The sequence below is a fragment of the Pecten maximus genome, chromosome 8 (assembly GCF_902652985.1).
Source record: "Pecten maximus chromosome 8, xPecMax1.1, whole genome shotgun sequence".
NCBI lineage: Eukaryota > Metazoa > Mollusca > Bivalvia > Pectinida > Pectinidae > Pecten > Pecten maximus.
In genome coordinates this window covers 24,239,885-24,254,434 of record NC_047022.1, presented here as the reverse complement: position 1 = coordinate 24,254,434, position 14,550 = coordinate 24,239,885, and the positions used below count along the sequence as shown (strand labels likewise).

The 14,550-nt window shown below is 35.0% G+C and overlaps 1 protein-coding gene across 1 annotated transcript; it reads right to left on the bottom strand.

Moving 5' to 3' along the window:
• Window positions 1–694: 694 nt before the first annotated feature.
• LOC117332220 lies at window positions 695–13,021 on the bottom strand. Its single transcript, XM_033891105.1, has 4 exons — window positions 13,003–13,021; window positions 5,661–5,847; window positions 3,810–3,955; window positions 695–3,296 (listed from the first exon to the last, which is right to left on the bottom strand). The coding sequence occupies exons 1-4, from the start codon at window positions 13,019–13,021 to the stop codon at window positions 3,187–3,189; spliced, it is 462 nt and encodes a 153-aa protein (XP_033746996.1). The 3' UTR covers window positions 695–3,186.
• Between the last annotated feature and the right edge of the window lie 1,529 nt (window positions 13,022–14,550).

The following is a 14,550-nucleotide window of genomic DNA, read 5'->3' as shown; positions in this document are numbered from 1 at the left end:
CATATGTACTACGGTCATTAAAAAAAATCGCTCCCTTCAAAGCTGAATACTATAGTGATAGTGTTTCTGATGAAGGCAATTCGATAGCTGTAAAGTAAAATGATGATTAGATTATTTATTAAATATTCCTTCTGCAGTGGATTGTAAATATGTTTAACTCATATTTATACAAGAGATATTGCGAAAATACAGGACAGTAAAAATTTGTATGTAAAAAAACACCAATGATAGAGCACATACATGATCAACTAAGAAATTGTCAATGATGGTTGTTGTGAACAGGGTTTTCTTCAGAATATGATGTCTTAAAATTGAATAAATAAAAAAACGTATATTTTATTAAAAACATTATTTACTACAGACTACAAAAGCAAGAATGTCTTCTTCTCTGTATAGTGGGCATTGCATGGAACGACACAGTCTTTAACTCCAAAAAATAATACACCGTCATCATTTCTATCGCCTTCTCAGGTAGAAAGAAATATTCTCTCCACTCATATGCTTAGTAAAATTAATATTAAATTCACTAGTATCTGGACTAAAGTATATGATATCAAAATAAATCTTCTTAATTATAATATTTTGTTTGGTTTTATTTTGTTTAACGTCCTATTAACAGCCAGGGTCATTTAAGGACGTGCCAGGTTTTGGAGGTTTGAGGAAAGCCGGAGAACCCGGAAAAAAACCACCGACCTACGGTCAGTACCAGGCAACTGCCCCAAGTGGGTTTCCAACTCGCGACCCAGTGGTGGAGGGCTAGTGATAAATTGTCGGGACACCTTAACCACTCGGCAGCTGCCAATCATAATAACCACATCACTAAATCAATACCACCCGAATATAAACGGTACTTGAACTAGAAAAAGTTTCCTTGTTTTCCGGATTCCACCATTTCATCAAACATCTGCCCTACTGTCAGTCCTACCAGAAGTGGTGTTACCAATTTGTCACAAGACTACTCCATTGTCGGCGTTTTCCGGTGGTTTTTAGGGTTATACGGGCTACTACGTTTGTTCATACGTGGAAATGATACCAGTAACCTGATCTTCTGTAAACACTACGATAGGTATTCGTTGTCAATTCCTGTCATTAATTTTGACCGTCTATAGGGCACTCAAAGTTATATTGCATAATACTACTGACAATTCTAAAAACATAGATAAGATTTAAATGGCTGTCAGGGACTTCAAATGTGGTAATGTGCAATATAAGCAATGAAATAATTACACACTCTTTTCTAGTTATGATAAAAAAAAATGTGTCCAAGCATAACTGCCATTTTAAAAATGACTATTGTCCTAAAAAGTGGACCAGTTCGTACTTGGTACCTATATGAATGGTGATCGCACCAATCCTACCAAATAGAGGGGAATAAAGAAACATACTGCCGAAATATTCCTGGTTTAGTTTGTAGATGACATTGTTCACGACAATAACCTCCAAGGGCAATACCTCCTATAGTAAACACTAAACAAAAACATATATAAAGACAGACATGACTCAACAGTTTGAAGGTATATTTTGAAGCAAGTAAACAACATGAATAAAAGCAATAAACTATATATTTTTCGATATATGAAAAAGCGATAAACTCCAGAAAAAAACAATTGCTAGCAGTAACTTAGGAAGGCTGTTTGCGTCTCTTCGGCTTTTAGATCATAATCTAGAATAAGCTGTTGGATGCTTAAAAATATACCAAGGAATCAAAGACAATGCACAAATTGCGAAGTTGTTGAAAATGAAGAACACGCTTTCTTTCACTGCTCTGTATAAAAAAAACCGAGGGGCGACTCATTTTCTAGAGACCTGCAGAGGAATCGTACAGCAAACTTTCACTTGTTGAAGTTATCATGTCTTCTGATACAGCTTATACTAGACTCTTATTTATTCATTAAACAGCCCCTGATAATATACAGCTTATCATACTAGACTCTTATTTATTCATTAAACAGCCCCTGGAACTAAGGAGAGTGGGTTTGAGAAAGTATAGGCTATCTGCCTGAATCAAAGTGTCCATGTTCTTCTGAATGATGATTAATTATTTATTCATTAAACAGCCCCGTTAATCTACAGTTTATACTAGACTCCTATTTATTCTTTAAACAGCCCCTGATAATCTACAGTTTAAACTGGACTCTTATTTATTCATTAAACAGCGCCTGGTAATATACAGCTTATACTAGACTCTTATTTATTCATTAAACAGCGCCTGGTAATATACAGCTTAAACTAGACTTTTACCTATTCATTAAACAGCCCCTTGAACTAAGGAGAGTGGGTTTGAGAAAGTATAGGCTATCTGCCTGAATCAAAGTGTCCATGTATTGCTGTATGTTTTGTCTGTTATGCTACTTTACCATCAAACTATGTTTTAGCTACAAACGTTCAAATATATCATTTATTTTAATTTAATTTAATTCAAACATAACATTCAATTTTCCTACTTGATAAGATAGTCTTTTCGAAATTGAATATCACGACAGCAATCAAGTATGCTGAACAAACTGGAAAAATATTCCTATTTTGAACATGCTATTTTCTACTTTAACTTTAAAAATATATAAAACAATGAGTGTTGAAGATGCTCTGTTACTTATTGGCGGTATATCTACAAAATGGAAATATCGAAGAAGAAAGAGCAGTAAATCAAATTGGGCATTATGTTCAGTAAAATGCATGGCATAAATATATACATTTCAACCAATAATATGTTGGCTTTTATAACAAATATATATACAGTATCACCATTGGAATCTGTAACAATAATATATTCACAAGATACTGTATCAACTGATTCACATATATGTACACCGAATGATGAACAAATAAATACTATAAACGTAATTTTGACACACTCATATTTTAGTGCAAAACCAAATTAAAACAGATTAGCAGAATGTTGAGTTAGCGCGCCAACAATGATTGCCACAGAAACCAATGAAGATAAACTACCATTATCGTAATCATCATTTAGCGGAATGCAATGTAAAATAAAATTACGCTAAAATATTTGCGTTTACAGTACATGTTAGTGTAATATGTTTTGGATTATCTATATCCTGTTTAATTTGCAAATATGAACATTGCGTCTAAAATGTTATATTGTCCAAATTTGTATGAATTTAATACTCGGCATTTCCACTGGCAAACTGATATCACGTGATCCCCGTCGTAGTTTTCATTGGGTCATACATGAGCCATGTTTAGGTTCCCTGCCTGATCCATAGGAGGAGGCTGGTAGACTGGGGGCGGAATATACTGTCCATTCGGTCCGACCTGTTGCATGTTTATACCCACTGAAGGAAAATTAAACAGAATTACATTAAATCAACTTGATGTCGTTCTTGGAAGATTTCTGTTCATATCGGTAATATATATCTTTCTAAAAATGACTTCTCTTGGTACTTCACAGTCCAGGGAAGGGTTTAATAAATGCTATAAAGGTTAAGACGATTAAGAAAAGACATTTTCAGCTAAACCTATGATCTTTGTTTTAATGAAATAAGAATTAGACTTAACGTAATTCCATGGATTTGTTTTTCACCTGAAAATGACCTGAAATTAACCTCAAATTGGTAGGGTTTTTTTCTGAAGTTAACCTCATTTCCAGGTCAAATTCAGATCAATTTCAGGTCAATAATTTTTCAAGTTAGATTTACCTCAAGACATTTTATCTGTGCATCAATCATATAAAAACTATCTGTACTATTGTTTGCTTAGATATCCAGTTAATGAATAGACTGTTGAACATGATATTCCAGGCATAATTTGGTTGGTGATACCCCTCTACATACAAACACGTATCATACCTCTAGCTGCCTGAGGTGCGGGTGCGACAACTATTCCGCGATGTGGACTGCTTTTATTGACGCACTTGCAAACACATGCAATGATGGTTACTACAATGCTCACAAAAAAGATTGAACCAAGGGTGCAGCCAACGATAAGTCCAGTGCTGTCAAAAGAGAAAGAACTCGAGATAACAAATATGTTTCATTACAATAGTAAAGAATTGCATACCTCGCCCTATTACACTCGACCACTCCATCCCACCAACTCTATCATGCCACATTTCACTCCATCCATCCAACCCCGCCCCACTACACCGACCCACTCTTTTTCGCCAACTCTTTCCCGTCACACTCCAACCCACCCACCAAACCCGCTTACTTCACCAAACAACTCTTACCCATCCCTCTTCATCCCACCAACTCTAGCCCGCCTACTTCCCTCCGCCCAGTCTACCCCGTCAAATTTACCCCACCCACTCTACCCTGCTCCACTTCCCTTCACTCATTCTACCCAGCCACGCTCAATCCCATCCACTCTACTCCGCCCATTGCACCCAATTTACTGTTTCTCGTCCAATTTCATCTCCCGCTCCATCCCGCCACTTCACACTTCACCCCACCCATTCTTTCCCGCATCACCACGCCCCATCCGCTCTACCCCGCCACGAACCACTGCACCCTTACCACCAAGACAACAACATGAGCTAATTCTTAATATTGGGCATATACCATTATTTTACTACCAATATCCAAGTTGTGAAAATCAAAGCCAAATTGCATTATCCCGCTAGTACCTCTTATCGCTCCTCATCCTATCTTCCAAAGCGACACGAGTAAAATAGTTAATATAGACTTAAGTCCTATCTTCAGGGTATCATTACTACAGGTCTGGCCAAAATTGGAATAACAGTATTTTAAATTGCACTCGGTGACCCCTGCGCGAAAAATACTCAGACGTGTGTTCTCATGAATGAAGTTTATTAGATCTGTAAACTACATCTTGGGGGTCCCGCCATTATGCCCCAGCGTCAGCAACTTGTCAGATGTAGATTATGATACCAATGCGGGATATGATTACAGTTGAAAGTTTAATATTGAGTGGTTATTCAAACAATTTTAACGTCAACTTCACGGGGAGCTAAATATAATATCCAGTGATATCTAAACAAGCCTAAAAATCACCGCACTGGTATTATTTAGATATATTAATACATTGGTAGTATTTATCATGGCTCGTCATGGACCTTGCTTTTGACATGTTATCTGAAAAGCTGTTTGTTGATTTTGACGAAGCATGCAAAAATTAATACTTTAAGAGAACCTATGCAGTTCGTGTGTTTCACATATATTGCACAACACAACCATTCCATTATATGTGTATCAGATGCAATAGGGGCATTTATTTGACCAGACATGATTCTACTAAAGCGTACAGACTGATTCTGCTTTGTGAAATTAAAATGACGGTTGTGTTAGAACGAATATTCATACCCTGCTTAAATTGCCGTCCATCGTCCTCCGTCGTCTCTCCGTCGTCCGTGCTTCGTCCGTCCGTCGTCCGTGCGTCGTCCGTCCGTACTCACTCAACATCCTTGCGGGGTACATTCACCGATTCATTGCGTCAAAATATCTTCGTCGCCTATAGAAGACGATTTTTAAAATATTTTCTTTTTTTACCCATAAATCAACATTAAATCTCACTGCGCATGTCCTTTTTTAGCGACAGAATGGTGCCGTGCACCCCACAAGTTGACAGACAAAACACTGCACCCCACTAGTCGACCTTGGCCGTTTCTCTGTCGTCGGTGCGTCGTCTGAACGTCGTCTAGAGCTGCTTTATCGATAGCAGCTATTGTGTAATATACTCACTAGTCAGCTTTGTTGTTGGTCCCGTCAGAGTCATAGGAAGAACAGCAGTAGCGGTTCGTAGTGTACCCACAACAACCGAAACTGCAGTAATCGTAGTACGTATAATAGTAGTAGTAGTAGGAGGAGTAGGAGTAGAAGTAGGAGTAGGTGTACTGGCGCTCATAGCACGTACTTCCTGGTGTAGATTCTGTCAACATAGATATAACGATAGAAATCTTTAATAAACTTGTTAAATATTTTTCATTTAAAAAAAAGAAAAGTACGGATGCAAACAAAACCAGATACAACTAGAAATTGTTGGCTAACAATATGACAGATTTTCACCTACATTACACACAAGACCTTAAGGCTTTAAAAAGTAAAATCTAGTTCGAAATAGTTCATAGACATCAATCCAAATTTTATAGTTATTTGAAGTCCCACCATTTGAGATATTATGAGTCAAGAAACGGTATTTAAGAACTGATAACATATATTTATCGTGTACCTATAACTACCCTTCGTCCATCAAATCGGTATGTTGTTGCCTACGTTGTATTAGGCTTCATACATTACACAATAGAAATATGATACATTACACAATAGAAATATGATACATTACACAATAGAACTATGATACCTATTGAAGCTGATTTTAGATGGTTATTCTGCTGCATACATTTGGGCATAGTCTGGGCATTTCTGTTTAATGGTTTTAACAAAATTGACGCCAAGGTCATTCATATTATCAAATAGATAGCCCACTGCATTGATATGTTATTTACCAAATATCATTACCTTAGGTCATTCGGATATTGAGAAGAAGTTTTTTGCAGCGTGTTTCACAAAACTACACATAACTGTGGCCCCTGCCGACATCGCTATTAATACATGGGTCCTTTAATGATTTTATCATGACTGACGTCAGTGAACTTTAACAAAAGCCAATGTTATTCATATTATCAAGCTTGATAGCACATTGTATACGCATGGTATATACGAAATATCATGACCTTGGGTCATTCAGTTATTGAGAAGATTTTTGAAGCTTGTTTAACAAAAAATTAACATGAACATTTTAGTCCTGGTGACAACGTAATGTGGTGTTTGATAGATAGTCTTGTGCCTACACGTCATAACACATCATCCAAGCTAGCTATAGAACAAATACATTACCCTGGGCCATTTCCGTTATTGATAAATGCATCCTTTAATGATTTTAACATGAATAATACCAGTGACCTTGAACAAAAGCTAAGATCATTCATATAATTAAACTTGATAATCCATTACTTGAGGATGATATTCACCAAATACCTTGACCTTGGGTCACTTGGTAATTGCAAAAATTTGAAATTTGACCCCTTCCAATAACCGGAAGTTGACCTTTGATGATCATTCCTGTGCATACACTTTTATAGGACATCACGTCATCATGCTAGTGACTAAAATATCAATACGCCAGACATTTCCGTTATTGAGATTGAGCGTTTAAAATTTTTCTTATATAATTGACACCAACGACCTTGAACATAAATCAAGGATATCCATATCATCAAAATTGATAGCCCATCGCAAGAGCATGCTTTTTAACGAATATCAAGACCTTGTTATTGAGAAGAAGTTTTTTTCTTAATCTGTTTCACAAAACTGTTCATTCGAACTTTGACCCCTAACGAACACCAGAAGTTGATTTTTGAGAGAAATTGTTTCATCACATTTAGTTGTTAATGAGTTTTGGCCATTTAGGCCATGACGGTCATTTTTTCGAAGAAGTCTAAAACCTTAACAACTTTGAAACGGTATCTGAGGAAACATTCTTGCTATAAAAAATGATTAAAAAATACCTGACCGATGTTGAGAAAAATAAGTTTTATCATATGTCGGCATTTCACAAAGAACAAAGGATTTTGTTTAAAAGTAGCGTATTACCTTTACTTGAAAACGTTAAAAAATGAAAAAAATAATAATTACTTTTCCCTCACAATACTAATTCACACTCAACAAATCACTATTACATTTTTAAACGCCAGGGTGTGAACGGTTTAGTAGTTTAAATAAAGCAAAGACACCGAATGAGCTCTAGCAGTATGGGCACCACCAATATAAAGCACAAGCACTGAAATTAACCACTAACACCCAGTCCGTCGGATGGTCTTAAAACGGTATCCCGTGTGAGAACGTCAAAGTTGCACGATAAAGATCCTTTTGCGCCTTTTGCGGTTTTTGACGAAGAGCAGGTGTGATAACGCCGGTCCAGGAGTTAGGGTATTTCAGTCTTATAATTAGTATTTTAAAGTAACCCTGATAAACCAAAATCGACAGGGTAGGGTCTTCAACTTTCTTCTCCCTCTATCTCCGCTAGGGTACGCGTAGCTACAATGTACTGCTAAGCATTGCTAGGTTTGGACTCATTCGAATTTGGAAGTCGTCTTCAAAATTAGTTAGTCATCAGTTAAACAGATGTATCTATTGATATATAAATATAATATGTATATATTGTTATATTGATATAATCTGTATATTGTTATATTGATATAATCTGTATACTGTTATATTGATATACAGTGTATATATTGTTATATTGATATAAACTGTATCTATTGCTATATTTATATAGCCTGTAGTTGTTACCATACTTGTTTTGTATAATAGATACGTTGTGATTATTCTGACTGGAGACATGCGTGGTTCGTGAAGTTATTTTAAATGAGTGAAGGTGTTTTAAATGATCGTGTAATAACAAGATGATTAACAGCCACTATTCTAATGCGTACCATATCTTTGCGACTTCATAACTTTTATGAACTCTTTTTATCCCCGATAATCACCAGTCAGGTTTGTAAACAACTTGGTTCATGTGACATTCTTGAAAGTAAACAAAACAGTTAATCGTTCGTGCTGTTAATACCTTCTTTGTATGCATTCATTTAAAAACGTTGGTATCGCTAATTTGATATGTCTACGACATGTCAATTAATGCACCCGAAACAAATAAAGATTGTATAGACGATGATATTCCACGAACAGTCCGGGAGACATTTTGACAGAAAAAAATTATCAGAACTCGTCCTAACATGAGAAACGCTTAATATCCTTCCTGTACACCTCTTATATATCATACAATTACGTAATGTCACTCTGCCCTAAAACAGAAAGACCTGCTGATATCACACTCACGCACTAATGCACACCTGTGTGTATAGCTTGAGATAAATAATAGTTAGCTTAGCCAGAAATAAGGCCTGTGTTCAGATTTTAAATGTACTGATTATTGTATGGATATAATACATGGTGACTATTCGGTTTATGCTCTTTGTACTGTAAATGTACCTTTAATGGAGAAAAAAACCGCTTTATTAGGTCTGTTCGAAAATACATATTCTACATTTCATTTTCATTTAAATATCGTTCCTTTAAACCTTGGCGTTGTGGACTTGAAAAAGCCAGAAACAGAAAAAACACTTTCTTATTGTCAAATAATTCTAGAGATAATGTTTGAAAAGGAAGCGGAAATTACAAGTCTTATTTTAAGTAGATTGATTAGAAATTGTTTCATTGAATGTTGTTTGAAATACCGATAAACACTTCATTGCATTTCACGTATTAAATATGTCACCGTCGCTCGCGCAAAGCACTCTTGAACAAATTGCAAAACGTTAGCTTCCATATATAATTTGTCTTTGAAACGATGAATGTTTCTTATGTATATATATACCTAATGATACCGCACCTCATTCTGTTGCTTGGCTAGTGTATGCATTTATTGCAACTTGGACATCCCGATGACGACGTCACATTGTTGACAGTGTCTTGATCGGCTGACACGAAGACTGTATGTATTTTATTATTTTTTCCAGTAAAAACCCTACATTAATTAACAAGCATGTATTCTATATATAGTATCTTCATCCACGTACGTTTAGTACCCTCGCCAAATTTCAGGTTGATCTCCCCTATAGACCATTTATGGGACGAGTTGGAAAGAAGGATAAGACGTAGGCCGAACCCTCCAATCAACGTTCTCAGTTAACAATGGATGATGAATAATGGGACCATATACCAATCAGGAGGGTCAATACTCTGAGCTATTCAATGCACAACAGATTCTGTGCAACTACTGCAGCTTACCTCTATTTCCCCTATAGGTGAGTACGGACGGACGGACGAGGGACGACAGACGCCCGCAAAAACATATCAATGAACTGTATTTTTCAGGAAGTTCAAGGCTTAATGAAAATTAAAATTGTCATGTCATTGGTGGAATAATACGTATAGGTCTGTAGTTAAATTGTGACATTAATTATAATCGTTTATCTTAAACGGAACTCGGAAGTGGGACCAAAACCAATAAAGCTAATCCATAGTATTTTAGTTTTTCTTAAACGGAACTCGGAACTGGGACCAAAACTAATACATTTCAGTTCCACTTTTCTTAAACGAAACTCGGAACTGGTTCCTAGTTATCTTAAACGGAACTCGGAACTGGTTCCTAGTTCCGTTTTACTTAAACGGAACTCGGAAATGGTTTCTAGTTTCATTTATTTTAAACGGAACTGGGAGCAAAGACCAAGTCCCATACAGTTTATACCTGACTGATAAGTGTCCCTACACTCATTGACATATCATTTCTTTTCATATTCGGGTCTTGTAATGAGATAAAGTACGTAGAATATTTTCTTTAATGAATTTGGAAACTTATTTCTAGTTCCGTTTTTCTTAAACGGAACTCGGAACTGGTTCCTAGTTCCGTTTTACTTTAACGGAACTCGGAAATGGTTTCTAGTTTCATTTATTTTAAACGGAACTGGGAGCAAAGACCAAGTCCCGTAAAGTTTATACCTAACTGATAATTGTCCCAACACACATTGACATATCATTTCTTTTCATATTCGGGTCTTGTAATGAGATAAAGTACGTAGAATATTTTCTTTAATGAATTTGGAAACTTATTCCTAATTCCGTTTTTCTTAAATGGAACTCGGAACTGGTTCCTAGTTCCGTTTATCTTAAACGGAACTCGGAACTGGGACCAAAACCAATCAAGCTAATACCGTATAGCGGGAAATTTTAGCGGGGCTTTAATTTGACGATTTGGCGGGTCCGTATATAGATCGCCAAAATTTAACCCGTTAAATTTTAACACCGCCAATTACAAAGACGCGAAAATTTCAATTTTGCCAATATTTCCGTTCCGACCGCCTTTGATAACTCCCGAGAGCAACGACTAGTGCGTAACGTTGGTTGTTGCCTGGCACCTGTCGGCCAAAATGCCGAATAGGTATAAATAGCTAATGAACAACTACTCACGATACATATATAGCTATACAAGTATGACATATATGAGATATCGCATCATAATTAATTTTTGTGAAAACAAAGCCATCTACCCATAACATCCAATGGACTGGTGTTAACACTTTACCTGTAGACTCATTGTTAAACTTACCTGTATGTAAACATATCATACAATAGATGACCACGTCGATATCATACGGTTGATTAAATTCTCTTTGTCTGTTGCTTGTACACATACTCATATAAACACTAATTTGACAAATCTACATGTATGTGTTCGTCTGAAATTTTTGGGTAATAGTTTCCGGTTTCGAGACAGAGGATTGATAATACACAACACTCTTAATCAACCCGGATAGGATGTATGGACATAACATAATTATATATACAGTATTTACTGGTAGGTAATATTTATGCTCAACGCCAAATTAAAACCCTAGATTTAAGGAAAATCGCTAAATTTTAACCCGCCAAAATTTAACTTTCACTTTTCATCACCAAATCGCCAAATTTTATGACCGCTAAAATTTCCGCTATACGGTACATAGTATTTCTGTTTTTTCTTAAACGGAATTGGGAACTGGCACCAAAACCCGTAAAGCTAATACATTAAAGTTCCATTTTTCTTAAACGGAACTCGGAACTGGGACCAAAACCAATAAAGCTAATACATAGTATTTCAGTTATTCTTAAACGGAACTCGGAACTGGGACCAAAACCAATAAAGCTAATAAATAGTATTTCAGTTTTTCTTAAACGGAACTCGGAACTGGAACAAAAACCAATAAAGCTAATACATAGTATTTTAGTTTTTCTTAAACGGAACTCGGAACTGGGACCAAAACCAATAAAGCTAATAAATAGTATTTCAGTTTTTCTTAAACGGAACTCGGAACTGGAACAAAAACCAATAAAGCTAATACATAGTATTTCAGTTATTCTTAAACGGAACTCGGAACTGGGACCAAAACCAATAAAGCTAATAAATAGTATTTCAGTTTTTCTTAAACGGAACTCGGAACTGGAACAAAAACCAATAAAGCTAATACATAGTATTTTAGTTTTTCTTAAACGGAACTCGGAACTGGTTCCTAGTTCCGTTTTACTTAAACTGAACTCGGAACTCGGAACTCGGAACCAACTTCAGGCTCCTTGACGAAATAAGATTGTGCTCGTGTTTTTTTGTTTTATATATATATATATATATATATATATATATATATAAGGGTCAAAGAAGTAATATGAACAGTATAATCCAGATAACACTGGATCCTCACTTAAATGTATGGAGGATACGAATTACTTGTAATGATTATATGGGGCAAAGAAGTAATTCAAACAGTGTAAACAATAAGGTTTGTTAAATTTTCGAGGCAATCCGCCCCTTTATCAAAACACAAAAAATCACAAATACAATCACATAATATATATAAGAAGTACTGGAAATACAATAAAATACAATAATAATTATATATATCATTCATTTTTGTTATAATTTTTTTTCAAACCTGCATATTTTCTCTGAAGCAAACTGTTACAAGAATCACAATATTTTTGTATAAAGAGATAAAAAAATTATAATCATCATTTGTGTTTTGGGGATAGCATTCCTGCTCATGTTGTACGTTAGTCTTCACGCAATGACGTTGCTCTCGCAAACAATAATAATGTACCATAAAGTGTTGTTACATTTCAAATAACTCCTAATATCATTAAAACAACAACAAATAATAGCGACATAATAAGTAAAGCATAATTCCACCTCAAAATCGATAAAACGAAAACTTTGAACAAAAGTATAGATTTACATGGCGACACAAAAGTACTTCAATAAAACTTCAAAGGGACATGTAAAACTAACTACGAAAAATGTATTCATTAACAATTAAAAAGGTTTCAGACTGTAATCATGTATTGATGACACTACAAATTTGAAAACAAATCTGTCTTTCCTATTGAGTATTGAAGATGACATGTAAATCGAAATGATAATGTCTTAACGGGAGGTGGACGAAAAGTTTACGAATACTTGACGAAACATTCCACAAATGCTTTCTCAACTTACCTTCCAACTGCAGAATCATAGTCAGAATAAACAATAAAAACGCATTATGATTCATTTTGACGATCGTTTGTCTGTCAAGGTCCTATAAGGTGTCCTCTATAGTTGTTTGGACTAACGTCTATCTATACCTTGGTTGGGTTGGGCATGTCTGATATACCAAATGCTAGTTTTCATGACGCAGGAGGATAAAATGATGCAATGAACATAATATCTGTCAATCATATTGCCTTGTATATAAGCGAAGCCACTAATTGGATAATATATGTTAATATATATACCAAAACCAGTTACTTTTGTCAATTATAGAGTCTTTTATATAAAAAAAAAATATAATAAAAAAAAGCAAGAAGATATGTTCATTGGTTGCAGTGCTAAAATGGAACAGGAAGGCGTGACAGAGGCGTGTTGTCAATAAAAATACCAATTCAAGACTAGACAGGAAGCCGAAATCGCGCAACAAAGTAACAAGTTGAAGGCCATTTGTTTATATTGATCTAGATATATATAGGTTATTTCGCGTGCATAACGTATAATTTTATATCAGCTCTTATTTTAACGTAAAATAAAAGTAAAAACTATGTATCGTGGATAGTGCACTGAGGACTAGAGTTATGTTTTATTTGGAGTCTATGGTTAGGGTTATAAGTTAACGCTGTCCTTGTTTACATTATCGAACTTCCTGCTTCCAAGAAGTGCTCAATCGACAATGAAACCCATCGACGTGTATCCATCGCTATCTGCCAATAAACGTTTAGAGTATTTAACTGTACAACGCCTCCATTATTCTGCTATGAAATATTTCTCTTCAAAGAAAAACAAACGGTGATACAAATATTCGATTGGGGACTTTAAGCGACTCCCTAGAAACTTAAAGTGTACCATGAATGATTGTTTTTATATATTTGTATAACTGTATGAATTAATACGCTTGAACATTAGAAGTTATCGAAAACTTCTTTGTTCAAGAATATATAAAAAATACTAACCGTTTTTATTAATCTGATGTCATTTATGTCATAATTGTAAGTCATGAACAATAGACTATACAACTCCTATATCAATTTGTGCAAAATAAATTATATATGACATCTATATTATGCAAAATACTGATATATATAACATCGATAGACTATATATATCGAAACTATATTGTTGATAGTACATGTAAACCAACATTTTTATTACCATATTGTACATTTTGTTTTATGTTTACTTATTAATATTATGTCATGATCATTTACTTAATAGCCATAACACTATTGTAATTTTGGTAACTGGTATGGCACACGTCGTTGTTTCAACCAAAAAATATTAATGTTGTGTTCTTTTATATATATGTGTGTAAAATATCATTATATTGTATCGTAAATGCTGCCATTTGTTAATACCATTATATTCATACTTATGGAAGAGGACAATTATAACTTGTAAAACTTGTGTCCAATTCCTTTTGAAATGTTTTCAAACAAAATATGTTTAAACTTAAACCCGCCTTCTCTGCCCTGCGATATAAACTGTCAATTTTTTTTACCTATCTGTAAATAGCCA